This window comes from Pelodiscus sinensis, chromosome 3, assembly GCF_052426305.1.
Source record: "Pelodiscus sinensis isolate ZL-2025 chromosome 3, ASM5242630v1, whole genome shotgun sequence".
NCBI classification, from domain to species: Eukaryota; Metazoa; Chordata; order Testudines; family Trionychidae; genus Pelodiscus; species Pelodiscus sinensis.
Genome location: NC_143054.1, coordinates 160,180,067 through 160,207,197, shown reverse-complemented (window position 1 = coordinate 160,207,197; position 27,131 = coordinate 160,180,067). Strand labels below are relative to the sequence as shown.

The 27,131-nt window shown below is 43.1% G+C and overlaps 1 protein-coding gene across 9 annotated transcripts; it reads right to left on the bottom strand.

Annotated features, from left to right (window-relative positions):
• Positions 1-25,828, bottom strand: PSEN2 (presenilin 2). 9 transcript variants are annotated; one of them, XR_016349266.1, is made up of 13 exons: positions 25,708-25,826; positions 24,719-24,785; positions 19,924-20,088; positions 18,921-19,150; positions 17,406-17,547; positions 15,361-15,428; positions 13,982-14,202; positions 12,900-12,998; positions 9,899-9,976; positions 8,384-8,506; positions 7,336-7,454; positions 1,914-2,043; positions 1-575 (listed from the first exon to the last, which is right to left on the bottom strand). XR_016349266.1 is itself a non-coding variant. In XM_089777475.1 (13 exons), the coding sequence occupies exons 3-12, from the start codon at positions 20,068-20,070 to the stop codon at positions 1,916-1,918; spliced, it is 1,383 nt and encodes a 460-aa protein (XP_089633601.1). In that variant the 5' UTR covers positions 20,071-20,088; positions 24,719-24,785; positions 25,708-25,821; the 3' UTR covers positions 1-575; positions 1,914-1,915. The 9 variants fall into 9 exon arrangements, 8 of the variants coding, with proteins under 8 accessions (XP_089633601.1, XP_089633602.1, XP_089633599.1 ...); XM_089777475.1 differs by having other exon boundaries at positions 1,914-2,071; positions 25,708-25,821; XM_089777476.1 differs by lacking the exon at positions 7,336-7,454 and having other exon boundaries at positions 1,914-2,071; positions 25,708-25,828.
• Between the last annotated feature and the right edge of the window lie 1,303 nt (positions 25,829-27,131).

Here is a 27,131-nt window from a genome sequence, read left to right as displayed (position 1 = left end):
TCTGGCCCAAAATGTAGAGATTTTATTTAAAAAATTACACAAATCTTAAAACCAAACTGAAATATGCTAATTCTTTTCCGATTCCCATAGACACAGCTTTTATAACAATTAACTCCTCTGCTGCTGCATTTTAACCTAAACATAGTAGTGAGAAAATGACAGTGAAATAGACTCAACAAAAAACAGAACTGAGTACATTTGACCAACCTGAGATGCATACAATCCATACAAACATCCAAACTAAAAATTGTTTTTTAAACTATGAATTAATTTTTATTAATATATTAAATAAGCATCTTTTAAATATCAAAGGAGGTTAGATTTAATATGTCTATTGGAAAAACAAATTTAAAAATACAGAAGTCAGTGCCTCTCCTAAAGAGAATATTTGCAGACATTAATTTTTTACTGTTGCTGATATGACCACATTTGTTGACACAAGTATTTCACAATGGTATATTTTGCACGGTGATTAATGGTCAAAGAAAAATAAGAGCTTGTTTATTTACCTGACATGAGCTAAATCAAAGGTGTTCCATTTCTTAAAAATGAACTTTGGGAAGAAAAAGAACACACTGAAAAAAGAGAGAATGGTTAACATATCTAACAAGAAGCTCCCAAACATGTGATGTTAGCTGGCAATAAGTATTGTGGTTTTATGGGGTTACATTACCCTTGCAATTATTTTCAATTTCTGCCATGCCTTATTTAGAATAACAGATAGCAGATAAAATATGATTGTATCTTAAAAAAAAAAAAATCACAAACAGTAGCAATGTATTTCCAAAATAGTCACTCTTACAATAAATATTTATATGGTCTTTCTAATCTTGTCTCAAAAAGTATTTAAACAATACCAAAAAATAGATAAGTCAAGCCTAGATTAGCGTAAAACAATCTCTTTACAAAGGAGAGGTAACAGTTCTCCCTATAAAGATTATATTACACACAAGAATCAGGCCAAGAATAAGTTAGTTAAACTGGTTCAATAGAAGTTCTGTCATATTTCCAATCTTTTTGGTCATCTGAGGTTTGTAATAGTGAACAAAGATGTTTCCTAGCACTTTAACTGCCAGGAAAGCATAGGAAACTGTAACTCACACTTCCAGTATGATCCACTTAGGGGCTAATGAGTTTGTACACAGCTTCTGAGCTTCTAGGTTAGTCAGAGACTCATGCTTTTAGATCCATCTGAGGGCATCTTGTTAGAAAGAAAAACTTCACTTGCTACATCACATTAGGATAATACTAAGCAACTTTTTTAAGACAAAGGGCCAGATCCGAATTTCAGTGAGCCCTCCACAATTAGGCCCAAAGTGTTGGAACATCCTAACAGTCTCCTGGTCTAATGTTCACAGCCAGCCAGTTACATTAGTTTACTGGTCACCTCTCTTGTTCAATGAGGATTCTGTGACTTACTTTCAATTAGAGTTAGCATGTCACTTTCAAAGTGCTGTGCAAAGTCTTACATAGTACAAATCAGCCCTCTGCAATTCCAGGTTAAAGCATAACCATAGGTCCTAACTCCCAAAATGTACATGTAAGGTTCTTCATCTGTCAGCCTGTACTACATACAGGCTCTCTCCTTTTGCAACAGGTGATGTTTAGCTTGAGTACATTCAGGTACTGCTCAAACACCAATGCCAAAGCTAGGTTTTCAAAGGAACCCAAGTGACTTAGATAGCCAACTTCCAGTGAATTTCAACAGGAAATGGGTACCTAACTCCCTTGAAAAAGCATGAGATGTCAGCCACTAGATTTTACTAAGTATCCCATGATAGACTTTAAAAAGTTCTCTTGAAAATATATGGCACTAAGTGTAAAACTATACAACTTCCTTGTTTAAAATGCCATACTTCATAGCAAGGCTTTAAAAAAAACAACCCATAACCTTCCAAATTGTTTTTCTTCACCTTTAAATATACAACTGATGAGATGCCAGGGTGTCCATGAAAGGTCTCACCAGGTTGTCTGTTGAGAAGTAGAATATCAAGCCAAAGGTGATGGAGATGGGAAGAGCAGGCAATGCTTTCTTGAACACAGCTAGCAATAAAAGAGTCAGACATAAACCCTAACAGAGAAGGGAACAAATACAAAAGAAGACATTACACATACTAGAGACCCATAAATGCTTTTGTCATGGGCATCACAGTACATGAACGTTATACACTGTACTGCTCAAAAGGGAACTCTGCATGGGCTAGAGGGGATAGACTGTAGACCCTAATTTCACACATAATGGCAGCCTACATTTTGATCCATAGTTTGAGGACCTATGGGCCACCTCAGCAATTTAGATCACAAGCTCTGAGCCAGGAAGGCAGTATAAGCAAGAGGCACCCATGTCTTTGTTAAGACACAGCTACCACTGAATGGTTAATTTGCCTATTATTTCTAATCTTCATTCTACACCTTTATGTGGCATTTACTGATCAGTTACAGATAAGTGTCTAAGTTAGTTAGCTACAAACACAAGCTTAATTTTCCATACAAGGATTAGCATAAATCTATTTTTAACATCTTTCCAGTTGTCAAGGTCTATGGAAAAAACCCATAATACAAAAATCCTGGTTCCCTCCGACTTCCTTTGGCGTAAACACTATTGGTATTGGTAGCTGCAGAGCAGACCAAGATCTCAGTTTTAATTGGAGTGTCTTTATCAGAGCCAAAGCAATAGTTTTGGGAGATTTTTAGAGAGGGGAAAGGCATGCACATGCACATCTGGGTACTGTTTCCTTGACACATAATACAGTTGTCTGAATTATTTTCTTTAAAAGATTCTCACCAGTGAAAGATGTTAGGTTTCCCTTTAACTCTGGGGAACATCCAATGGCTAGTCATTAATAGACACAGGCAATCAAGATCCCTAGATATTAAGGCAAATTAGAATCTAATTCAAGCCAGATATTCAGTGGTTGCACTTTTCCCCCCTGCAGGGATCTCTTACCATCAAAGAAATTCTTTCCCTCCCCACCTCCCACAAAAAGCCAGCTATGTACCTAAGTACATAAGAACGGCCATGTTGGGTCAGACCAAAGGTCCATCTAGCCCAGTGTCCTGTCTTCTAACAGTGGCCAATGCCAAGTGCTCCAGAGGAAATGAACAGAACACACATCTATCCAGTGATCCATCCCCTGTAGCCCTCTTCCAGCTTCTGACAAACAGGGGCTAGGGACACTGTTTGTACCCATCCTGACCAATAAGCATTGATGGACCTACTCTCCATAAATGTATCTACCTCTTCTTTGAACCTTGTTACAGTCTGGGCCTTCACAACATCCTATGACAAGGAGTTCCAAAGATGTACTTACGTGCTGCCTCTTAAATTCATTTGGTAACCCCTAAAACACAACTAAACTCCTCCAGACATGTAAAACAAGACACTGAGACTAGCAATACATTTTTCCAGAGGAGAGTGAAGACAATAGATTTGTACTAGTTTTTATAAACAAAAATCTTTTAAGACAAAACTTCATACTTAGCCTGTTTATCTGAGGAAAACCTGGCACTAAGCCACAGTCTCCACAATCCTTGTTTATATAGCTCTTTTCATATCTAAGTACTTCAAAACGGCAATAAGCACAGTGATGTGAGTGGTGTCTAAGTGAAAAAAAGCTCCCAATCTGCCTTCTCACCTGGCAAGCTCTTTGGCTGATGTTTGCTCCTATGCAAGGACAATTTCACCTTACTATATAGCGATGGGACAAGTGAAATTTCCATTGCCTCCCCAAGTTTGATACTTCACATCAAGTAAATGAAATAGAGCTTAGAAGAAGCTTTAAATTTTGAATGGAAACTAGCTGAATGGAGATACTACTACATGCTTCAGCAACCAGTGCCACAAGCTAGCACACAAGTCAATCCCTGGCTAGATAAATGCAGCCCAGAAGCCAAGCTTTTATTTTGTACACTGATCATATGCACAGTGTGCCTCAGGTGGCAGATGACCAGGATACATCACCAAATTTGGTCCGCTAGTTGGATCACCTGTTCTGTAGCAAGCCCAAGCTGGGAAAGCTAGAGAGTGACAAAAATTGGGTTTTAACCATCATGGTTGTGAAGAAAGCTGGGGGGGGGGGGGGAAGGGGGAGTACAGGTTGAACCTCTCTAGTCCAGCACTTTCCATGGTGCAGAATGCTTTTAGTTAGCTGGATGTCCATTTGTCATGTGTTTGGCCAAGTTTCCCATATAGTTTTTTTTGTTTTGTTTGTTTTTTTAAACACAGGCACCAGTCCTGGCTCTCTGTGCTCTGTGCTGTTCTTTAGCTGTAATTTACCCCTAAATGTATTCTAAGAGCCCCATAAGCAGTGAAAGTGCTTGTAATACTGCTATAACCATATTGACCTCTCGTGGATTGTCAAATTCTCTGGTTTGGCACCAGTCAGGTTCAGAGGGTGTTGAACTAGGGAGGTTCAACCTGTAATTGATTCACTTTTCTTCCTGACCCACAGACAGCATGAAACAATTACCACAAAGTGGTTTGAACTGCCCCATCTATCCTTATGTGGCATTCACTCTGAAACCCAGCCCAAAGTGTCCCCTCACCACCATCCAGATGCCAAAGCCCTTAGTTTTCCCCAATGACTTCTGCAACGTAGTTGTGTGCCCCACCGGCAAAGCATATTAGAAAATGAGAAGAGACTGCCACACTGGGACTCCTGTATTGAGGTCATTAGGTATGTATTATAAACAATGCTATTTTTAGTATTAAAAATGGATGCACAAGTCCCAGCATGGCATGCTTAATTGCTACAGAAGCCAGGAAAGCGCTGTTGCAGAATTTAGATTTAAATTGCTAGGGAGTTCTCGAGGGCTTCAGCTATAAGAAAGTGCTCAGCCATTTAAAGCACTGATATTATCTAAGACAAGTGGCAATATAAGGCCCACTACACTCACATGTACGCCCATATCCCTTCCACTTCTGTATGTATAGCCCTCTACAGTCTTTGGACAAACATACAGTAAGGATGGCACCCACATCACCCTTCGGTGGGATCCCACATCCCCCTTCAGTGGGCACAATTTCTTTCTGCATGTGCTGCTAAGATCAGTATAAGGATGGCTGAGCACAACACCACCACAGATAGTTCTGGGGCTAGAAAGTCTGAGAAACAAGATGAAACCAGCACACAAGCAAATTTTAGGGAAAATGGTGCAATACAGATAGTCCCAGACTCTGGAGAGCATCTGCTATAGGGAACAGACCAGCCCAGAGGATGGATTAGATGACTAAGTCTTCTTCCCTATACGTGAGGTTTTGAAAGCTCTGTTTAGCAAGCCTAGCATATACTCCATTTATGTTCAGTGCACTATGATTAACTGCTTCTTTTGACCACCAGATTTATAACATTTGTCAAAATTTTAATTAAAGGTGCATGCTGAGCATCAAAATCGCCACCCTACCGACTCAGCAGTGACAAGAGCAGAGCATGTAGCTGTGGAGATCTGATTCGCAAGGTGCTAAGCTCCTTGCATGATGATGGTATGACCGTGACAATATGGTAGTTTTTTCACAATGAGGAGGACTGTTTCAGAGGAGTTAGACTGTGAAGCAACAGACATGTTGGAGGCTGATAGCCAGAAACTGATGAGGGTTTTTGATCAAGTTCATCAATTTGTTAGGGTTACCAACACAAAAGAGGTGTACAAACCTCTTCTATCCTTGTGAGGCAGCTCCTGTCATCGAGAGGCAGATTTTTTTTTTATCTGCACTTGCCAATCAAGCCCAGCAACTAACTCTTAATAGTGACAAGAGTCCTTGATCTCTGTTCACTGAAGCAAGAGTAATCAGCAGTACAATTCTATCGGCTTTCCCCAGAAACTTGTTCCACTATCCCTGAGCTCTATGGACCTTAGGGCTTGTCTACACTACCACTTATTTCAGTATAATTTATGGTGCTCAGGGGTGTGAATAACCACACCCCTTGAGCAATATAAAACTACACCCACGTAAGTGCTGGGTGTAGACAGCACTACCTCAGTGGAAGAATTTCTCATGCCAACATAGCTATTGCCTTTCACAGAGATGAAGTATTTAGGAGGATGGGAGAGCTCTCTCCTATCTTAGAAAAATCTCCAGACATGCTACAGAGGCTCAGCTGCACTGCTGTAGTGCTTCTAGTTAGACTAGCCCTTATTTGTTCCTTAAGGATTTTTTTGTCCCAGAAGTACAGTTCAGAGTGGATCACCTGCTTGTCCCAGAGATATCAGAGTGCCCATGCTGATCACCCATACATACGCAGGGATCTGTTTTGGGACTGGCTCTGTTTGATAGCTTCATCAACAATTTAGATATTGGCATAGAAAGTACACTTATTAAGTTTGCAGATGATACCAAGCTGGGAGGGGTTGCGACTGCTCTGGAGGATAGGGTCATAATTCAAAATGATCTGAACAAATTAGAGAAATGGTCTTAGGTAAATAGGATGAAGTTTAATAAAGACAAATGTAAAGTGCTCCACTTAGGAAGGAACAATCAGTTTCACACATACAGAATGGGAAGCGACTGTCTAGGAAGGAGTACGGCAGAAAGGGATCTAGGGGTTATAGTGGACCACAAGCTGAATATAAGTCAGCAGTGTGATGCTGTTGCAAAAAAGCAAACATGATTCTGGGATGCATTAACAGGTGTGTTGAGAGCAAGACAAGAGAAGTCATTCTTCCGCTCTATTCTGAGCTGGTTAGGCCTCAGTTGGAATATTATGTCCAGTTCGGGGCACCGCATTTCAAGAAAGATGTGGAGAAACTGGAGAGGGTCCAGAGAAGAGCAACAAGAATGATTAAAGGTCAAGAGAACATGACCTATGAAGGAAGGCTCAAAGAATTGGGTTTGTTTAGTTTAGAAAAGAGAAGACTGAAGGGGGACATGATAGCTGATTTCAGGTATCTAAAAAGGTGTCATAAGGAGGAGGGAGAAAACTTGTTCATCTTGGCCTCTGAGGATAGAACAAGAAGCAATGGGCTTAAACTGCAACAAGGGAGGTTTAGGTTGGCCATTAGGAAGAAGTTCCTAACTGTCACGATGGTCAAACACTGGAATAAATTGCCCAGGGAGGTTGTGGAATCCCCATCTCTGGAGATATTTAAGAGTAGGTTAGATAAATGTCTATCAGGGATGGTTTAGACAGTGTTTGGTCCTGCGATGAGGGCAGGGGACTGGACTCGATGACCTCTCAAGGTCCCTTCCATTCCTAGTATTCTTTGATATAGTACAGTGGCTATATTCACAGGGGGTTTCTCCACTTACTATGCAACATTTAACAGAGACCAGTTACTTATATATCCATCAATATTACAATACCACAAACAAAAAGGAATTTTTACAGTTTTACTTACTATAAGAATGGCTACAAAACAGGCCAGTGTTGTATTCCAGTCTCCACTAGCAGTAGCAGCTGCTTTCCCTACAAGCACACTGTAAAATATGAAGTCTCCAAGGCCTAGCTTGACACCCCCTGTTGAAGTGAAAAATTCAAATCAATGCTCCTGTTTCTTTATTTTCCCTGGTTCTCCCTCCTCTAATGCAACTGATCAAAGTTTCCACTCTTGACTACTGCTACAGACTACCATGCGGACATTAGTTTTCCATGGCACAGTTATTTGGATCCTCCTTCTATAGGCAGCCTACTTATTCACTTGACAGAAGTGAACAGACTTCCCTCTATAAGATGCACAAAACTTCTGAACATTTCTTCTACCATAATTAGGGCTGGTTGGAAGATTTCATTAACTGGAAAGAAGCTCCTCTCCCACCCTCTGCAAACCTACTCTACGAGCTTCAGCATTACAATAGGACAATTTCTCAAACTCAGTGGGCACCATTCAGTAGGAAACATTTGCCTAGTAAAGGCTGCTCTGCATAAGATTTGGTACTAGTTTAACTATAGCGAATTAGACACAGATCTAGTCAAAATGGTTCCAACTGCCTAGCATAGGCAATCGAACTAGGATAAGAGTGCTTATATCAGCATAGTTTAGGATTACCTGACTTTAAATGCCTTTATACCAACTATAGCTGCATCCACCCTATGGGGTTCCCCCGACAACTATATCCATTTAGAAAGCAACACAGCTGCATCAGTTTCTGAATGGATATCATTAAATTAGTACCAAAAACCCAAACAGTGTGTGAAGACCTTAGGAAACAGAGCCTCCTGTTCTAAGCATACTTAGAATAGATACTGCAGCATGAGAATCCTAGTAGTCAGTTTGATATCCTTCTTACTCACAGTCATATCTTACTTTTTAGATTGTCCCATTCATTTCAGTGGAATGGCTCAGAAAGCAAAGTGCTCCCAACATGAGGAGTGGGAGAATTTGACCCTTACAGTCTAGGGTAGGAATGCCATTTAAAAAGCACACTGTCAAGTCTGATTTGCCTTACTTTCCTCCTCTTCCAGCTCCTCTAATAAGGACGCTGTTGGATGGATCGGAGCTGGACTCCTGGCCTCAGAGATTTCAGAATCCACGTATGTAGGATTGTCATGGTTCTCTCTCACATCTTCAGCTGGGTTCCCACAAAAACAAGACACCAAGCCACACACCAAAGAAGGAGACAAAAATAACACTATCTACGTTAATCAAATATTTTTAGAAACATAAGGTCAACACCTTTTATGGAACCTATACCAAACCAAAAGAACATGTGGCCAAAGCCTGTGTACAGCAGTAGTTTTCATTAGGAGTGGATCAAATATAGATTCTAAATAAGTTTGTTAAGAGTACATATCTAGAATGTTATCTGAAATAGTAACAATGCCATCATACCATGGTCCCCTTTGGCAATTTGTTAGCATTTGAGAGCTGCACTAATCTTCAGACAGAATAGAGCACCTTTCTTGTCTTTAGAGTGATGGTGTCCAAGCCAACACCCACCGAACTCAACACAAGTCTTTTCAGAATGGCATCTAGACTGATCTAGCAATGAAGTTGATGGAATCTGTCATCTTCTCTACAGCACTAATGAAAAGGCACTTGCTGCATTTTTTATGCAGCATCTAACCCTTTTTTAAAATAGCCTGTCAAAATACTGCCTTGTTGAAGTAAAATGGCTTCAACACATTCCTCTGCATGCAATACAACAGGAACTTTGAGATCTCTCCCCCAATTACAGTTAAAAACATAGTTGCAAATACAGGCAAGCAGACTAAAATGTTAGTATTACCCGTCACCAGACAGTTGGCTTCTAGTCTATGCCAAGGCATGATTGCTGCTCTATACTTAGTACATTGACTAACATACCGGTAGTTATGCTTGGTTTATTCTGAACATATTGAGCCTGAAGGCTCATTTGTTCTGTCCTCACCCCTTTAAAAAAATTAAATACTCTGTTAAGAGAGCTACTACTAGTTTCTGAAGTGCAACAGAAGCAGATATTTTTAGTGATTTAATGGGACAGCCATTTAATGGGACAGCCATTTATAGTAAAAGCAACTCACTCCCCAAGATACTACATCACAAGTCAGGTTTGGCTAATTCCTTTTTAAGACATGCAGTTTTGTGTTAAGACAAGTTATAATATAAACTTTAATTATCAACCCCAATTATGTGAAAAACCCAGAAGTGCCCTAAGCATTTAGATAATTGGGGTTTTACTAACTGCACTTGAAGACATATTAAAAATGCTTTTATACAAAGCAATGAAATCTTAATTCCAGACCTACCTACAGCATTCTGTAAACTTGTATTGACAAGCTAGGTAAGGACTTGAGGGAAAAAAACCCAAATCTTTCAGGTTTCACTATAATCCTGCCTAGTATGCAACATGACAAATGACAAAACATGCACAAGTTTAATTAAGAAGGGGCCTGCATTTATTAGATCACAGATTTGCAATTTGAAAACCAAAGACACTGTAACTATAGGACATTATCCTCCATCAAGAATGAAACAAACAAACCTGAATCCCATGTCTGCTGACTACAGCCCGTTGATGCTGGGTCTGGCTTTGCCATTCCTACTGTCCACACCATAGCAGCTGTAAAGAAAAGAAAGAATGTGTGTAGACAATTGCAGGTCACTGACTGTTCAGCTAGAGAATATTTCAGTGATTCTACTTTCATCCTGAATTTTACACAAGCAAACATCTTCCTGGGGAAACACACTCAAAACCCACACCTTAGATTATCTCTAAAATAGTATAGTCCCATTCCCTTATTTACTTTGCAAGGTGGAAGGGGGAGGAGAGGAGGCAACGCAGTATATTACACATGGCAGTACTGATGTAACAAGTTACTGCATCTAATGAAGCCATTTTGTTTTCTATGGCTCTTGGAACCTTACCTTTCCAAGTCATCGTCTTCCTCATTTGTAGCCACTTCATCTGCTAAAGGAAAGGGGGGGCCCAGGGAAAAGTGCTATTAAGGGGAGAGTTAATGGTAGGTTTTCTGTAGCATTCTGTGTTACATTCTTTCTTTTCCACTTACCTATAATGGAAAGGGATTTTTCTGTTTTTTTAAATTACCTCTTGTTTTTTTGAGGAGGATGTTGGAAGTCTCTTGGGAGGTCAGTGACAATACCCAAGGGCAGCCAGAGGAAGGTTTGGGATTTAACTTTTGAGTTGATCCCCTAGTGCAAGGACGGCATGGGGCCCTTTTGAAATCAGAAGAGAGGCAGAGATTTACTCAAGATGTATGCTAGGGCTCTGGTTCCTTTCCTGGAAGCATTGAGAGAGCCAAGGCAGACAGATAAAGACTGCTCTTCCGTTCAAGGTTCAGTTATGGCTTGGAAGCATCCATAGACTTCAGTCTTACAATGGACACATGGGTGTGAGGCAAAATAAACTTTGTGTTGAGTTACAGTTTACTGCGTTTTTTTTTCTTCTACAGCGAAAGATGTTCATGATCTAGTAGCTGTGCTGAGAGTCACACTTTCTCCAGAGCCCTTTCTCCCTCCCTCAGCTTAATGGAAACCTTGCTAAAAAGCACAACATCCAGGGGAATCCTCTCCAATCACTCTATGGCTCTGGGATGAGCCAGGAAAAGGGTTCATTAAAAGAGCAGCTATATTAGCCTATGTCAATTCCCATCCGCCACACTGAGTATCCTGTATCTAAGAGAAAGGTTTATCATGTACTCAGCGCTATTCATATAACCTCTGCAGCAATGTTACTGTGGTAGTAGCCATAGCATTACTGCTTTCTCCACAAGCCTCCTACTTAGGGATTTATCACCACAAATGTGTCACTTCTGGAGGTAAGAGATTTGTCAGGCGAGGAAAACTGGGTAGACTAAGAAGAGGTAAAGAACACCTGCACTCCCGCCCATCTTCCTATATGGATTTAATGGTCTCACAGCTTAATGAAGACATTAAACATCTGAGGTCCCAAGCTCTTAGAAGTACTTGTGCCTTTCCTGAATAATATATTTTTTTAAATGGGGGGTGGGAGCAGGGGAAAATGCTGCCTCAATAAAAAGTTACTGATTGATAGTGAAAATGTGTAACAAGCAGCAATACAAAAAAAACCAACCCCAAATCATACACTGCACCTGCAATCCCCGCCCTGGAGGGAGAAGGAGAGGAGAACCAGCCCTGTGACAGATGTTTGACATCTTGCTTATTGCCCTACAGAAAAGTGCCCACACACAGCAGTGTGATAAGAGTGGCCATTTATCTATACAGGCTAGAAAGGGCTCCTACAGCCAGCCTATATGCTCTACAGAGTAATCTGCCATCAGGACTATTGTACATAGGTTTCTTTGGCAGGGTGCAGTCATCTCAGTGCAACATCTGAGCAGTGCAGGCCAGACACTACTGTAGCAGCTAATGTCCTGTAATAGCCCTTATAAGACTATACTCTTTAATAATGCCCGTTTGGAGTTGTATGCAGGAATCAACATAGGCATAAATGGGTTTAATTTGTGTGCAGTGGTCACCTGCTAATACACACCTCGTGGAACGAGGTGTACCGGTAGTTCGGAATAGGAAGCCTAATCCGAACTACCTAGTCCATGCCGCGTGTAGCCACGGTCACGGAGTCCGAACTAGCGGGGCTTTAAAAATGGTGGCACCTGGCAAGATGCAAATGAAGCCCGGGAAATTCAAATCCCAGGCTTCATTTGCAACTTCGGTTGCCTACATTAACCACCCTAGTTCAAACTACGGTGGTAGTGTAGACATACCCTAGCAGTGCTTGACTTCGCAGACTTACTACTTGGCTGTGTCTACACTGGCATCCCTTCCGGAAAAGGGATGCTAATGTAGCACTTTGGAATAGGCAAATCCGCGGGGGATTTAAATATCCCCTGCGGTATTTGCATTAACATGGCTGCCGCTTTTTTCCGGCTTGGAGATAAGCTGGAGAAAAGCGCCAGTCTAGACGTGATTCTCCGGAAAATAAAGCCTTTTCCGGAGGATCTCTTATTCCTACTTTCACGTCTAGACTGGCGCTTTTCTCCAGCTTATCTCCAAGCCGGAAAAAAGCGGCAGCCATGTTAATGCAAATACCGCAGAGGATATTTAAATCCCCCGCGGATTTGCCTATTCCAAAGTGCTACATTAGCATCCCTTTTCCGGAAGGGATGCCAGTGTAGACACAGCCCTAGTGTTTAAGGCCACAATAGGCTGATTCACAGCTTGAAAGATGTTGACTGTAACCCACACAACATGCATGCCAATGTTAAAGTGACAAAAACTGGTAAATCAGCATTTAAACAACTGAATTTCTAATGGCATGTCTAGACTACAGTTTGTGACCTTATTGTAGTTTTAGTTAGTTGACCACCTTTATAAATACTAGTTTGGACAATATACAAGTGTTTGTTCCAGGATAAATACTCTGGCAATTCTGTGAGCTAGGAGCTAAGGAAAATGCTGCTCATTGGTACAGTATGGACATAAGCTTGGAGCTGATATACATCCAGTTAAAATATTAGCATTTAAATCTGGAAAAGATCACTCACATGAATATATTAATGCAGGAAATATTGGTTCATTTCTCTCCTGTGCAGTTTCTACCAGCATTCTCAATGGTCCTTTGGGACACAGAACAGCTATCAGATCTGTGAAGAAAAAAGGGTCAGACTCTGATCTCAAGCCACATGCTCTGTACATTTCAAATCTCATGGGCAATTCTTCCCCATCTCCCGTCAAAATGGCATCTAAAGATATTCTGGGAGTGTGGGGCATGTGGCTGCAGAAGTTGGAGCAGGGTGTCGGGAAGCATGGAAGGCTCAGGGCATGAGGTTGGGGGGAGGGGGCAAAAAATCAGAGCAGGGGTGGGAGCAGCTGCATCCCAGGGCTCCTGGGGAAGGGGAGCAGCCCACCCATCAGTTGTGGGTGAGGGGGGCACCATGTGGCCCAGCTGGCAGCTGCTCCCCAGAGCTGGGGTGCTTGGTGCTCACCTGAGATCTTTCTGGGGTGTAACTGTCCTCTGTGCTTGGTGCCCACCTATTGTCATTCTTGAATACCACTGTCCCTATCATGATGTACAGTTGGTAAAATTACCGCAACACCATCTCATAATTAGTCTGTCTGAAGACTCCTTCCTTTGCTGAAACACAGCCTTCCAGTTCAAACGTTAAAAGATTTTTTTTAGTGTACTGGCTAATATTAATGCACTAAAATAGACCCTCATTTCCTTAAAATGAGACTGTATCACACTGAAGGTGTACAGAATCAGAGTGCACATTAATAAAATACGTTTCAACATCCATTGTTTCAAGACTCTTATTATTTTGTCATTTATAGAGCTCATGCATTTGTACTTTTCATTCCTGGATGCCAGCTTATCCCTGGAAAACTCCCAACTATTTAGAATGTCAGCTGATAAGTTTCCCCCAGAGTTGCCAGTAAAGCCGTACTTCTGTATGTGATGCCAAAAAAATACACTTTCCCAGTAAGGAGCCAAAGAGCTTTGCACTACTTCCAGGTTATGACTGGGTAAAACCAACTTCCCACACCAATCCAATACATTCAGTCTTTCCTTCTCCATAAGTTCTGCACTTTAAAGACAGACATTATAACAGTCACATTCAACCCCTACCATAAATGGAAATGGCTCCTAGAATGACCCACGCTGACCATTCAGGCAGATATTTAATGAAAACCAATGCCATCAGCGCACTAATCATAATGAGATAGGCCTGCTGGAGCTGCAGCGGACCCTTCCAGTGGATACAGATCATCCCAACGGCTCCAAAATTCCAGATGACAAAGAACAAGGTGGGGTAATCCATGGCCACATTGTAGGTCTTCAGCACTTCGCTGCAAAACAAACCAAAGGTGATTTAGCCAAACGATATCCAACGGACAAGCAAGATGCCTTCGCAGCACTAGTCAAATAGTTAGACCTCCAGGCCGACTAAGATGAAGTGGGTCCCGAATTAAAAATATTCCACTTGCCCAAGAGAAGGGCTGTGACAGATCTGTAAGGTGAGCCGCCCCATTCCCAGCATCAGACTCCACAGTGGCCACGCTGTTGTACTGGACTGACATATGCAGCAATCACAAGGCCTCGCTGGAAGCAGTAGCAGCTCCACAAACTCATTGCTCTCACCCACAGCAAAAAATGCCATCATTATTTCCCCATCACTAATTGCCCACCAGCATTGCTGTCAATGACAGCTCCCAGTTCTCCATAGTTTTATGGCGGGAAGTACAGGAGGGCACTACATAGCACAAAAATATTGCATTGCCTTACACTTTGGGGTTGACAGCGAGTGACACCAATGATTGGAATGCTCAGTCAGGTGAGCAGCATTTCCAAACTGAGCAGAAAATAAGAGGCAGTGGGGTGGACAGCATTTAGCAGAGATAGCAAAGGAGAAGCACCCTGTCCAAGGTACAATTTTCAAAACCAAATTAAAAAAAATTAATCCCATTAGCAAGCTAGATGTGAGGTGTGACCCAGCACTGAAGTTAAGGGGAATAGATTGGCTGAGGTGTGGCAAGTGTAAAATAATGCATATTGTTTCAAGTCACAGCACTCCACTCCTGCACCCTCAAAAAAAGCTCACTTAGGCCCAGCTTTTCAGGTGCCACTACTCAAAATGGGCTGTTCAGTGTAGAGCTCACTATTCAAGTGGCAAACTTCAGGAGCCCAAACGTGGAGCTTTTTGGGTGAGGGTACGTAATTTGCCATTTTTAAAAAGGCAAAGATGAAGCAACCATAGGTTTTTTACCATCCACCAAGTCTTAGTTTGCCTGACAATATTTTAGAAGTGTGCTAGTTGATGAACCATAGTGCATTTTGTAAAGACAACAAAGTCTGAGTAACAGGCAGCTTCTCTACAGCTACTCTTCAGTCTTTGAAGAGAGATGAGGGAGAGACCAGTATTTTTTCTTTGGTACCAGTTTTACTGCCTGCTGAAAACACAAGGGTGTCATGAATTACTATAGTACAAGCAGAATGTTTGTGCTTACCCTAGATAGATGTAGGTGAAAAGGAAAAGCAGCATCAGTGATGAAAGAATCAGCCAACCGTGGATAAACTGTTCAATGGAAAGACAAGAGAGAATCTGACATGGCTGGATGGCTTCTTCTCCATGGTGTAGTGTTGCATGCAGCAGTGTTGTCAGGGACCTCCACAGGTTGCCAGACTGACAGGTCTTCCCCTTAGCACACATGCACTCCATTGAGAAGGGTAGCTAGTTACCACCCCCACCCCCATTTTCCCGATCTTTCTTTCCAAGCTCCTTGAGCATGCTACCTGCAGCCTGCTGCTTTGGTTTCCTCTCCTCCAGTTCCCTTTTGAATCCACTGCACTCTGACTTCCAACCTTTCCACACACAAACGTTCCTGGCTCAACTTACCAATGGCTGGCTCCTCAAAGCGAGAGAGGGCTGCCATTAACTGCAATTATCCTGCTAAATTTATCTTCTGCTTTCACAGCTGATCCCTTCCTCCTTGGACTCTCTCAGTTGTCCTCAGGATTGTCCTTCTGTCTCTACATCTGACCACTTAGTAAGTTCCCCTTCTCCCCCCGTAGCCCGTTGGTATCCCCCCCAGGGTTCTGTTCTTGATCACCTTTTTCTTCTTTCTCTGTAAAGACATTCAGCTACTAGTATGTTCAAGTTTACATCTCAATTTCTAGTCTCTCCACCTCATAGAAGAAATCTCACATCTCTTCCTGGGCAGCCTGCTGCCACTTCACACAACATGACAAGAAATTAATTGGTTTTTCCTCTAACTACTCTCCTCTTCTTGCCCTACCACACTCACCACAGACAACTCCAAACCAATCCTCACAGCCAGGAACTACCTACTTCCTCAGAAAGCTGGTATTACACTGTTGAAGAACAGGAAACTGATGGGATAGAGTAGATCAGGTCTACTCAACATGCGTTTTTGACCTGCGGTGGATTTGGGTTTATGCAGGGCTCAACGCACGGCCTGTGGGTAGGATCCTTTGAACATGGCCTCCACTGGGAACATATTATACAACGGCGAGGCATCTCCCAAGCAGGGTTAGCATTGAAAGACACAAGCACACGGGCTGGCTCAAAGACTAGTACAGGGTGTCGGTATTTCTAACCTCCAAGGTGGTGGTGCTGGAAGCACTGGGGCATTGTGGGAAGGGCTTTGTATTCATGCCTGTCAGTGTGAAAGAAGCTATTTGCATATATATTTGCATGTATATGCAACCACACTTAAGTTACAGCCCTCGGCATGTACTGAGAGTATCACTGTGGCCTCCGGGGCTTCCAAAGTTGAGTATCCCTGGTGTAGATATACCAAGACATCTTTGTTTGCTAATATCAGTCAGGAAAGAAATTAAATTCTGTCATCTCTTCATGCAAAGCTACAGGATACAAGCCAAAATGGAAACAACAGCACAAAGTCACAGACTTTTAACTTACAGGAAGAGATAGCCTAGGGATTGGGGGGAGGGGGAGGGGAGAGAGTTGATTGGGGAGGAAATCCACAAGTTTTATTTAATAAAAACTTAGGTTAACCTAGTGCTAGACAGCACTTGTACAGCTGTTATATGTGAAGTGTATTTTTGCTCAAATTTAAGTACGTGAGTGACCATACTTAAAAAGCCAACTAAAAGAAATAAAGACCAAAAAAACCATGTGGTTTCTTTTCAGTGTAGAACTTTATGCAACAGCTGTTTGAGTTTTAGTTTGTCACACACAAGAGAAGGAGATGGGGCCTGTGTGGTTTTGGTTTTACTCTCTAAAAAAAACCTATCTATGAGTTCCCAACAGTTTAAAAAAAAAGGAGCAAGAGAGAGACCAGCAGCAGGTTAGTTATCTCTGAATGCCAACTGGCTGCGAAGAGTTATAAAGTCTATAACTGCTGGAAATGGCTACTTTACAAGGCGATTCCTATTATGTGTAAAATTTAGAAGAAGTAATACAATGCCTACATGTCTCTCACCAACACATAAACCCTCTCCAAACTAGTTTGTGGTGCTTCCGCTGATTACTATAGGACTTGTATGTCATCCTGCATAAATCTCTTACCTTGTAACAACGATATTTATACAGCACAACTAGGAACACTGTCATTACGATGATAACACTGATCATTATGATGGTGTTCAGCACAGAGTTCAGAAGACGCTGGCCCACAGAAGGCGTATCTTCACTAAAAGGGGTGTAGATCCTGCAGAGAAAAGAGACACATCGTAGCAGACAGGAATAAATAAATATATGGAGATATGTCTATCTCATAGAACTAGAAGAGACCTTGTGAGGTCATTGAGTCCAGTCCCCTGTGCCCATGGTAGGACCAAGTACCATCCCTAACAGATTTGCCCAAGAATCCTAAATGGGCCCCTCAAGGGCTGAACTCATAACCCTGGGTTCAGCAGGCCAATACTCAAACCACTGAGCTACCCCATCCCCCAAAATAATATATGGAGATATGCCTCTCTCATGGAATTGAAAGGGACTTTGAGAGGTTCTTCTGTCTAATCCCCTGCACCTATGGCAGGACCAGGTACCATCCCTGACAGATTTTCCCCAGATCCCTAAATGGCCCCTTCAAGGGCTGAATTCACAACCCTGAGCTTAGCACGCTAATGCTCAAACTACTGAGCTAGCCCTCCCTTAGCCTATTATGTAGCCACTGTGATAAACTTTGTCCTCCCACGTCTGTGTAGGACTCATGATGGCAAAGATCCCAGTGCTAATTCCTATAGAGTGTGCGCTGCAGAAAACCGTATGGACCACAAATAAGGAAGAAACCATTAACTTCAGCTGCTTTATTTTAAAAGACTTTTCATTCTTTGTGCTCATGTAGATATCTTCAGGCCACTAGTTTTTTCCGTTGCTTATCTCTGGACCCTTCTATTTGTGCTGTACATTTTTTGTGAGAAGATTAAAGACAGCATTAATGCTTCCATTTTTCATACATCCTAACATTTTGTCTCCTTGAGCTACGTTCCAGGGACATACTAGTCCCCTGTTTATCACCTTACAAAACCTTCCTCTGTTAAAGCCCCAAGAATGTCCTCTGTCACGATCCTGGCCAAGGAGGGATGGATAGAACTTTCTCTGTGCCTATGAACAGGAGTCTTTAAAAGCCACAGAGACCACTGAGCAATAAGACACTCTTTCCATCAACCCAAATGAGTGTACTACATCCCATTTGCTGTCAGCTGGTGGCTCAAAAGACAGAGAATCCAGCTCGAGTTTCTATGCAATGAAAAGCAACTTCAGACGACTCTGAGGTACCCAGAGTCAAATCACTTTAAGGCTTAGCCAAATGACTACCCCTACATCAGTGCCCTTTTCTGACTTTGATTTTATAGCAGGTACACTAGTTCATTCCTGTCAGCTGAACTTCATATATTTAGTGTAAGTCAAGAAAATAGCCTTTGCCTGTTTATAGAATTAGTTTTTATCTGAGTGGGAAAAGGTTCCCACTGTGCAAGGTTTGTGGTACATTCATCTCTGTGTACACAGAAACAGAATGTGCTTATAATGCAGCATGTGTGTGGGGCTGTCATCTCTTGCCTTTAGGAACCTACTTACAACTGCCCATTTTTCTCCGTGTAGAAGCGCACTGATTTTATGGTGGCAACGACAACAATCATACACAGCGTGACAGGCACAAACAGCATGATCACATGCTTTGCTCCATATTTCAGCGTCAGTTCCTCTTCCTCATTGTCCAGAGGGATGTCTCTCACTGGAAGTCCTGACTCAGAATTACCTCCATCAACATCATCACTAGGGCTACGACTGCCACCAGTATGGCTCTTCTGTAAAGACAGGTTATAGAGTATGCATAAGACCCTCTATTTTCTATGCAGAGCATTCACTAATTTTTTTTCCTGGTGATATACAGAAGTACCCCATAAAATAGCAGAAGGCACCAATTATGTGGAAGTGAACGTGTAAGCCCTACCACTAGGAATGCCAACACCATCTGTGTCAAACATGCTATGACCTGGAAAATTATTTTTATCTAAAGAAGAAGTGTCTGCAGATATTTAAACTGGGCCGAGGAGAGTAGTGCACACAAAACTGCAATTGAAAGAAATTCTAGCTGAAAGGTCAGGTGCCTAGCCATCTGAATCTGTTCTATCAGCAATCCTGTCCTTCCATTAACGGTTGCTTCTCTATTACTTGGATAAAGCTCCAATTTAACATGTTTTGTTTGCTTGGTACTAAGGAAGTTCTGGAGAGTAGATCAGGCAGTTAGTTTAAGCTTCCTTGTTGTTTAATTAAAGGGCCAGAGAGAACATCTCTCGGAAAAAAGTCATGTGGATTGGATCATGCTTACAACCCAAAACTCTAGCAACTAGGAAAGGAGGGGCATGAAGAGACAGGGAAAGAAAAGACTATTATGGGAAAGTGACAATGAGCGCTATTGCTGTTATTTAAGAAACATACAAAGTGCTGCCGTACCTGTGAAACAAGGATAGACTGACCCTAGGACCGAGTAGCTGGAGGGCATTGTGCGATCTGTTCAGTAGAGCAGCAATGGCATCATGTCACACTTCCTTCCTTTCTCAGTGCAATACAGACCTACCCTGTGTGCTGGTGTTTCTGATGCTTCTGGTGCTTGCAGGCCATCCTGGTAGGAGGATACGGGAGGGCTCTCTGCTGACATCAGTGATGTTCTCTCATTGCAGGCTTCCTCTTCACTGTCTGAGCTATTCATGAACGTGATCATCATGAGTCTCTCATACAGCTCCTAGAAGCAAACACAGTGAGAGGAGAGAGAGAAAACATTAAAGCCATGACACAAACCAAAAGCAACAGATACCAAGTTGGAAACCATTGCAATGGGGATGACCCAGTAGGTGTTGGGATTTTCCATCTTACTGCACCATGATAAACTAGCACACTAAAATGCATCATGCTCTAGACGCAACTAGATAGTGGGCTTTTTCTTCTAACCAGTTGGGTAGGGGAAGTGGAATTCAGTGCTGTAGTAAAAGGCAAGTCCTCTTTTGGGCCACAGTGAGCAGAGCTGCTGCATCTGTTCTCGCCTCTCCACAGTACCTCGACTTTGAGACAGGAGGAAGCCTTCTAAGGGTTAGAAAGCAGTTCGTTTTCCATGGTCCAAACAAAGGGTCACCTCTGTGGAGAGCCGGTCGTGAAGTGCTCATTTGTCTGCTAGCAAGCAGCCTGAATTCAACACCCACAGGCCAGACCAACAAGCAGCAGCCACATGGTAGTAAATTTTTGGTCACTAAGAACTTGAGCTGGAGTCAGGCCAATCTATTCAAATGTGTCACGTTACTGAATTTGAGGAAAGCAGCCAGATCACTGCTGCACCCATAGGTGGGGGTGTTGGCCCCAAAATGGTATAAAAGGGGGCCATGAGGGGTGTTGAATAGAAGCTTACTGTCTGCTAATCCTATGTACGCTAGTCATGTGATTGTATAATGTCTGTGTGTGCAGTTAGGAATCTGTAATCTGTATGGATACTGAATATTTCTCTGCATGTGGTAGAGCATTGAGCAGAGCCCGGCCTATGGACATGCTAATTAGCGAGGCCCTGTGGGACAATGGCACTCAACAGGCCAAGGACACATCTAAAGAATGAGGGCTGACACCTGAGGGCTGCCAGCAGGGAACACAGGGATAGGCTGCTGGCCAGGTGACCAGGAAGGAGGGATAAATAGGCCACGTGGTCGACTCCATCTTGGTACTCAGCTCAGCACTTCATCCCCGACGCAGCAGTTCAGGGATCGAAGAGCCAGGAAGAACTGTGGACCCATCCTGATCCTAGGATGTGCAACAAGGACTTTTGAGCCAGCAACTGTAACATCTCTGCTAGAGCCTGCATCAAGAACTGGGAGATTCGATGCATGTAATGTACTATCCTTTAACAACCTTACTCTCATGGTTTTCTTTATTGTAATAATAAACCTTTAGATGTTAGATGCTAAAGGATTGGCTCAGCGTGATTTGTGGGTAAGATCCAGAGGGTAAATTGACCAGGGATCTGTGGCTGGTTTCTTGGAACCGGACAGAACTTGTTCGGGGTAGGTGGGATTGGGTTCTAAGACCCACCACTAGTGTATGAAGCCAAGGGCCATCTGGGGCACAGATATTGCTGGGATGTCGGAGGGGTTTTGCTTGTGAGGCTTCAGGCAGGCAGCGGTCTGTCACAAAATGTAAGTTCATAGCAGCCTTCTGGATTTCCTAGGGAATTATTCCCCTCCCCTGCCAAGCACGATAAGAAAACTGGTTTCCTGAAAGAGGAATGCTCTCTCACTGCAAGTTAGCCAACACGGTCCCAGATGCATTGTTTCACAGAGGAAGAACAAGACACTTGAAAGGGCAACAGCTTGGAGTTTAATGGTGCAGATCTTATGGTGCTGGCCTGATTCCATATACTGCTATTCAGAAATAAAAACAGTAGCATGGTGAAGAGTCAAGAGGAACAACTTTGTTTTCATCCAGTGGAGAGACTGGGGGCACTGCCCTTGCTAGCCTGCCTGAGCCAAGGATGCCATGATTTCAGTCAACCCTAACAATGTACCTATTTCTCCTCCCCATCTTTATAAAAGAGGCTACAGCATATTTAGGGCAGCTCGATCCAGGACTTAACGTTTTGCTGTTCAGCTTAGAGAGGTAGTCAACTGAATCTGGCCACTTTTGGTTTTCAGGCTACTCTTGGTGAAGGCAAAAACCCACCCCTTTGTGCAGATTCATTTAAAAGCTGTAAGCATATGATTCCCTGTGACATCAATGGAGCATTTAAGCCAAGAATCATGACAAAGAAAGCCCAACATGGCCTAAGAGATGGCTATTTCCCTTTCAAACCTGAAGTGGAAGTACAGAGAAGCTCAGTGACTTGGCCACGGCTAAACAGCAGGACATCCTCAGGAGTTTCTGACTTGTTAGTCTGATAGATAACTGGGAGATTTCTCTTTCTTCTCACTGGCTATGTCTACACTGCAGGCTTCTTGTGCAAAAACTGTTTTGCGCTAGAACTCTTGTGCAAAAGGTCTTGCACAAGAACGTGTCCACACTGCCATGTGCTTTTGCGCAAGAGCATCCATGGCAGCGTAGGCGGTCTCTTGTGCAAGAAAGATCCGATGGTCATTTTAGCCAGAGGGGTTTCTTGTGCAAGAAACCCTTGTTGCCCCATCCACACTGCCTTCTTGCGCAAGAGCTCTTGCGCAAGAGGGCTTATTCCTCATGAGAAGAGGAATAACTCTTGAGCAAGAAGCCCTCTGTTCCGACACTTTACTGTAATTTTACTTTCACAAGAACACGCGTGCAGCGTAGATGCTCTGCAAGTTTTTGCGCAAAAACAGCTGTTCGTGCGCAAGAAACCTGCAGTGTAGACATAGCCGCTATGTTTAGCTTTAGGAGGAATAATTAAATTCCTTCCCCTCCTCCCCCCAACTACTCTTGATCTTTACTCATTTTGTCTCTTCCTCCCAAAGAGGAGATCTCAGAAAGAAAATCTATCTCCTAAGTGAGATATTCTTTTAAGAAAACAACTCCCCCCTCTTGCCTTATCAGTGCAATTTCTGTATTGTCAATAAAAGCAACACAGTTCGGCGGTGGAAGAGATGGTAGAAACACTCAGTCTTGGGCTATGTTCTAGCTCAGCAGAATAAAACCTGACAACCCAAGGTCTCAAAAGATTACATTCACTTTTGTGCCTGTCCCTCTTGCATGTGCAAGTCACCTGCTAATAAGTGCCTGATAAGCACCCAGACAGACGCAACAGAGTTTTTTCGGGAAAATGGTTATTTTTCCAAAAAACAAAAAACCCCACAACTTTACTTACATCCACACTGCAATTGATTTATTTAAAAAACAAACAAACCAAACAACAAAAGAACAGAGGGGTTTTTCTGACACTGGTAAACCTCTTTCTATGAGGAAGAAGCCTTTTTCTGAAAGAGCTCTTTTGGAAAAAGGCATGTGTGGATGGGTTCTTTCGGAAGAAGAATAAAGAGGAAAAAGCACAGATGCCCTGGTGGCCACTCTGTCCATAGTAATCACAGCTTAAATACAAGAGAGCATACATGCAGTGTGGATGCTATCTTTTGAAAAAGCAGATGGCTTTTTCGATGCACTTTGGCAGTGTGAACACTCTTTTGGTAGAAGTTTTTTCAGAAGATCATTTCCGGAAAAGCTTCTTCCGAAAGAAGCCTGCAGTCTAGACGTAGCCAGAGAGCGAGAGGGAACATGTGCATTCACGTTTCTTGAAAATTTAGGACCAAGCTTCTAAAAGACTAGGCAAGTTATGAAATACATGAAGTTGAGTCTTTAAAGAGGAAGTCAGGCTTGTGATGTATATGCAGTCATTGAGGCACTAAATTCTTCTGAATCAGTGAAGTGAGAACAAGCTAGATAACACACGCAGCTAGACTGTAATAGGTCTGGCCAGAGTAGCGGAGATGGTTCCACACAGCTTCTGCATGTGCTGGAGAACCAAGGTAAGAGTTAAAGACCAGTCTCTAGGGGCTTGGCCCCAATTTAGGTTTTACACAGCGTAAGTATTGTCGAGCATGCCCCCCTCATCCCCATAATACACACAATAGTGAAAGTCAATTGAGTGTAACCTTTCCCCTGCAGTATTTGCATACTGAAAAATACAATGTAGTGCTGCAGTACAGGACCCAGAAAGGGTCACCAAATAGTCTGTTTTCACAGGCCAAGCTGTGCCAAGTGCAGAAGTGAAACAAGTAGCAGAAGTGACTGTTACAGTCTCAAATCTTCTTCCACTTCCACTAACTTCAGGGCATGGCAGTTTCAGTAATGTTGGGGGTTAGCAACACAATACAGAAGGACTTTTGTATTTTAAATCATGTTTTTAAAAAAAGCTTGATGGCATCTCTTTGAAAGAGGAATAAAAATGCAGAGATGTGACAAAGTGATTTTAAGACAATCTCCAACCATGCTAATAAAATCAGATTAAGCCACATTGTTCTACCCATTTCTCCTTCCCTTTCTTATGAAGTTCTGCTTTAATGGTATATTGCAGGGCTACGCAGTATGCGGCCCACTGCCTGTTTCTTTACTGCCCACAGTGTGGTTTGGGTTTATGCCGTGATCAACACAGGTGGGATCCTTTGAACGTGGCCTCCACTGGGAACACGCGCCACAATGGCTCTACTCCGGGATGACTGATTCCACGCAAAGCCAGAAAAAGTCCTGTTTCCTTTATGCATTATCTTCCTTAAGAGAATATATCCCTTGGTTGTTGTTAAGCAGACCCAAAATGGGGACAAATAAGAACATTCACACCCCTTTCCCATGCACTCAGTTTCTCCAATACTGCTATTGCTTCTACCGGATTCTAAAAAGTTGCATTCTGCCTTATTTAGACAATAGAGTCAAATGCTCACCTTCCTTACAGGAGAGATGTGGAGCTAGATATCCATGGAGTGCTTGGAGATTCTCAAGTGAATTGTGCTTTAAAAAATAGGAAAAGAAGTGTCAAGTACTTGATTTATAAGTATTAGAAGATCAACCTGTTAACACCCTAGGATCACTGCAATTTAAAGCACAGACCTGTATGTAATAATATGATATGGCAGTAGTTCATAAAAAAGGGAATATTCAGAGAGCAACAATGTTAGCATTAGTTCATTTTAGATTCTAAATATAGAAGAACAAGTCTGTGCAAAAACTATTTAGCTGCCACGTTTTCAAAAAAAAGTCCTCTAAAACAATGTGTCTGTAGCTGTCGTGCAGTCTTCTCAAGCCAAACACCCATAGCCCAAGACGAGGACATCAGAAACAGAAAATAAAACTAACACCAGCATGAAACTGACTAGTTTAGTTTAATTCATGGGTGGTTTCAGGTCTCAACTAATATTATAAGGACTAGAATAAAATATTTACGTTGTTTCAGCTTTAGCCAAAGGTACCGTTACAAAACAGAGGTAAGGACCTTCCGATTCTGCTTTGAAGACCAGATATGCCCGGGGATTAAGCATTATGCACGTTCACATACTTCCTGCCAAGGCAGAGATTTCACGTTGCCAGCGTGCACGCAGGACAAGGAGCCAGGGACAGACACTGGGAAAGTGCTTCGCGAACTGAGCCCAATTCTACAGCCCGGCTACGAGGCGGGAGGTGGACACGCTGGGCCGGGGTCACTCGCGAGCGCCCCTCAGCAGGGGACTCCGTGGCCTCCGCCAGAGCTGGACACGACTCCGAGCTTCCAGGCACCTACCCGCCTGCGGCCCGGCCCCGGCCCAGCAAAGGTTCCGGCAGCGCAGGAGAAGGGGGTGGCGGGGCGATGCCAGCAGGAACCGAGAACCCGGGACCAGTAATCCGGTGCAAGGGGAGCTCGGGCCGCAGATACTCCCGCAGCCCGGGGCAGCCTTACCCGGCTCGGCTCGGCTCGGCTCGGCGCAGCGCTCTCCCCCCGCCGCATCTGCAGCGGCCCCACACAAGTCCGCCGAACCCAGCCCGGCCCCGCTGTGCTCCACTCCCATTGGCTCCGCCGCGTTTCATTTCCGAACGCCGGCCTAGAATTAGCGGGGTTTCTGATTGGCCCAGTCGGCTGTCGGCCATAACCCGTGTCCGCCCAACCAGATGCTTCTCCTCCAATGAAGAGCAGGGGCCGGGAGAACCAACCAATGGGAAGGAGGCGTGAGCGGAGTTCCCTGTTTCCCCGGCTCACGTCTGGGTCGTACAGAGCGAGGGAGCGATCGATCGCTCTCCGGGGCCTTGGAGAAGCTCATTGGCTTGCCCGAGCAGGTTCTGCCCCAGAGTCCGGGCTCTTTGTGCTCCTGCTTTAGCCCCGTTGAGGGCTCTTGCCCCTCTCATCTGGGAGCGTCTGACCCACCCGCAGTTTAGGAGATTTTGCGGTGGTCTGGAGCTTTTGATGTTTAAAAGGTCTCTGGCGGGAAGTCATGTTAGTCTGTAACTTTAAAAACAACTGAGCAGTCCTGTGGCTGCACAGAAGGTCACATTCTCTTTCCAGAAATGCTCGTCAGCTGACTATTTTTCTAAACAGAGGGACATTCATAGGGGATAGCCTCGTGAGAGAGCACAAGTTGGACCACACGATTCTGCTTTTTAGTAGCAGAGAGTTAGGAGTGTGAGATCTCACACCTTTCTGTCCTTAATTGCTATAGATATCCAGGGGTATGCAAGCTTCGGAGGGGTAGCCACGTTAGTCTGTAACTGGAAAAACTTAAAAAACAACAAATAGTCTTGCAGCACCTTAGAGACTAACAAACCATGTAGGTATGCAGTGAGTCATGACTATTTAATGCCAGAAAATATAAATAATACCTGGAAGCATGATTTCTGATAGACATGAAACAATGAGATGTTACATTGGCTCCCCATGGCAATAGGTATACCACTATCCATCAGAATAGCATTAAAGGCCTCTTCAGATGACGTGCAGGAGGATCAGTCTTCTGGTGTGTGTTTCAGGAATATTTACTCTAGAATACATAGAAAATGTTCCTCAAGAGCAGTGTCCCCTATAAGCTAGCATTTGTGCAGCCACTCAAGAAAGATTCAAATACCGCTCAGCTGATTAGCAGAATGCAGCTAGCTTTTGTATTTCAACTGAGGGTGCACATTTGCACATACCTTGATGCATATACAAATGTATTCTGCGCAGAAGGAAAAGCTTAGAGGGAACAGTGTTCAAGAACCTTAGTAAGTTTGTTGTAGTGGAAACCTGCAATCCCTCAGGGAAAAGTAACTACTGTAAACCAAGTGTAATGGGGGATCTGCACATCTAAGTCAGTCAGCCCTGATCAACTAGTCTTTCTCTGTGATACCTTTGCT

Coding starts and splice junctions, on each gene's coding strand:
- PSEN2 (XM_075925313.2), bottom strand. CDS start 20,070: ATGATGATCACGTTCATGAATAGCTCAGACAGTGAAGAGGAAGCCTGC. Junction 17,548..18,920: donor ACGGAGAAAAATGGGCAGTT/GTAAGTAGGTTC, acceptor TTTTCTCTGCAG/GATCTACACCCCTTTTAGTG. Junction 9,977..12,899: donor TCCTGCATTAATATATTCAT/GTGAGTGATCTT, acceptor TTTTCTTTACAG/CTGCTATGGTGTGGACAGTA.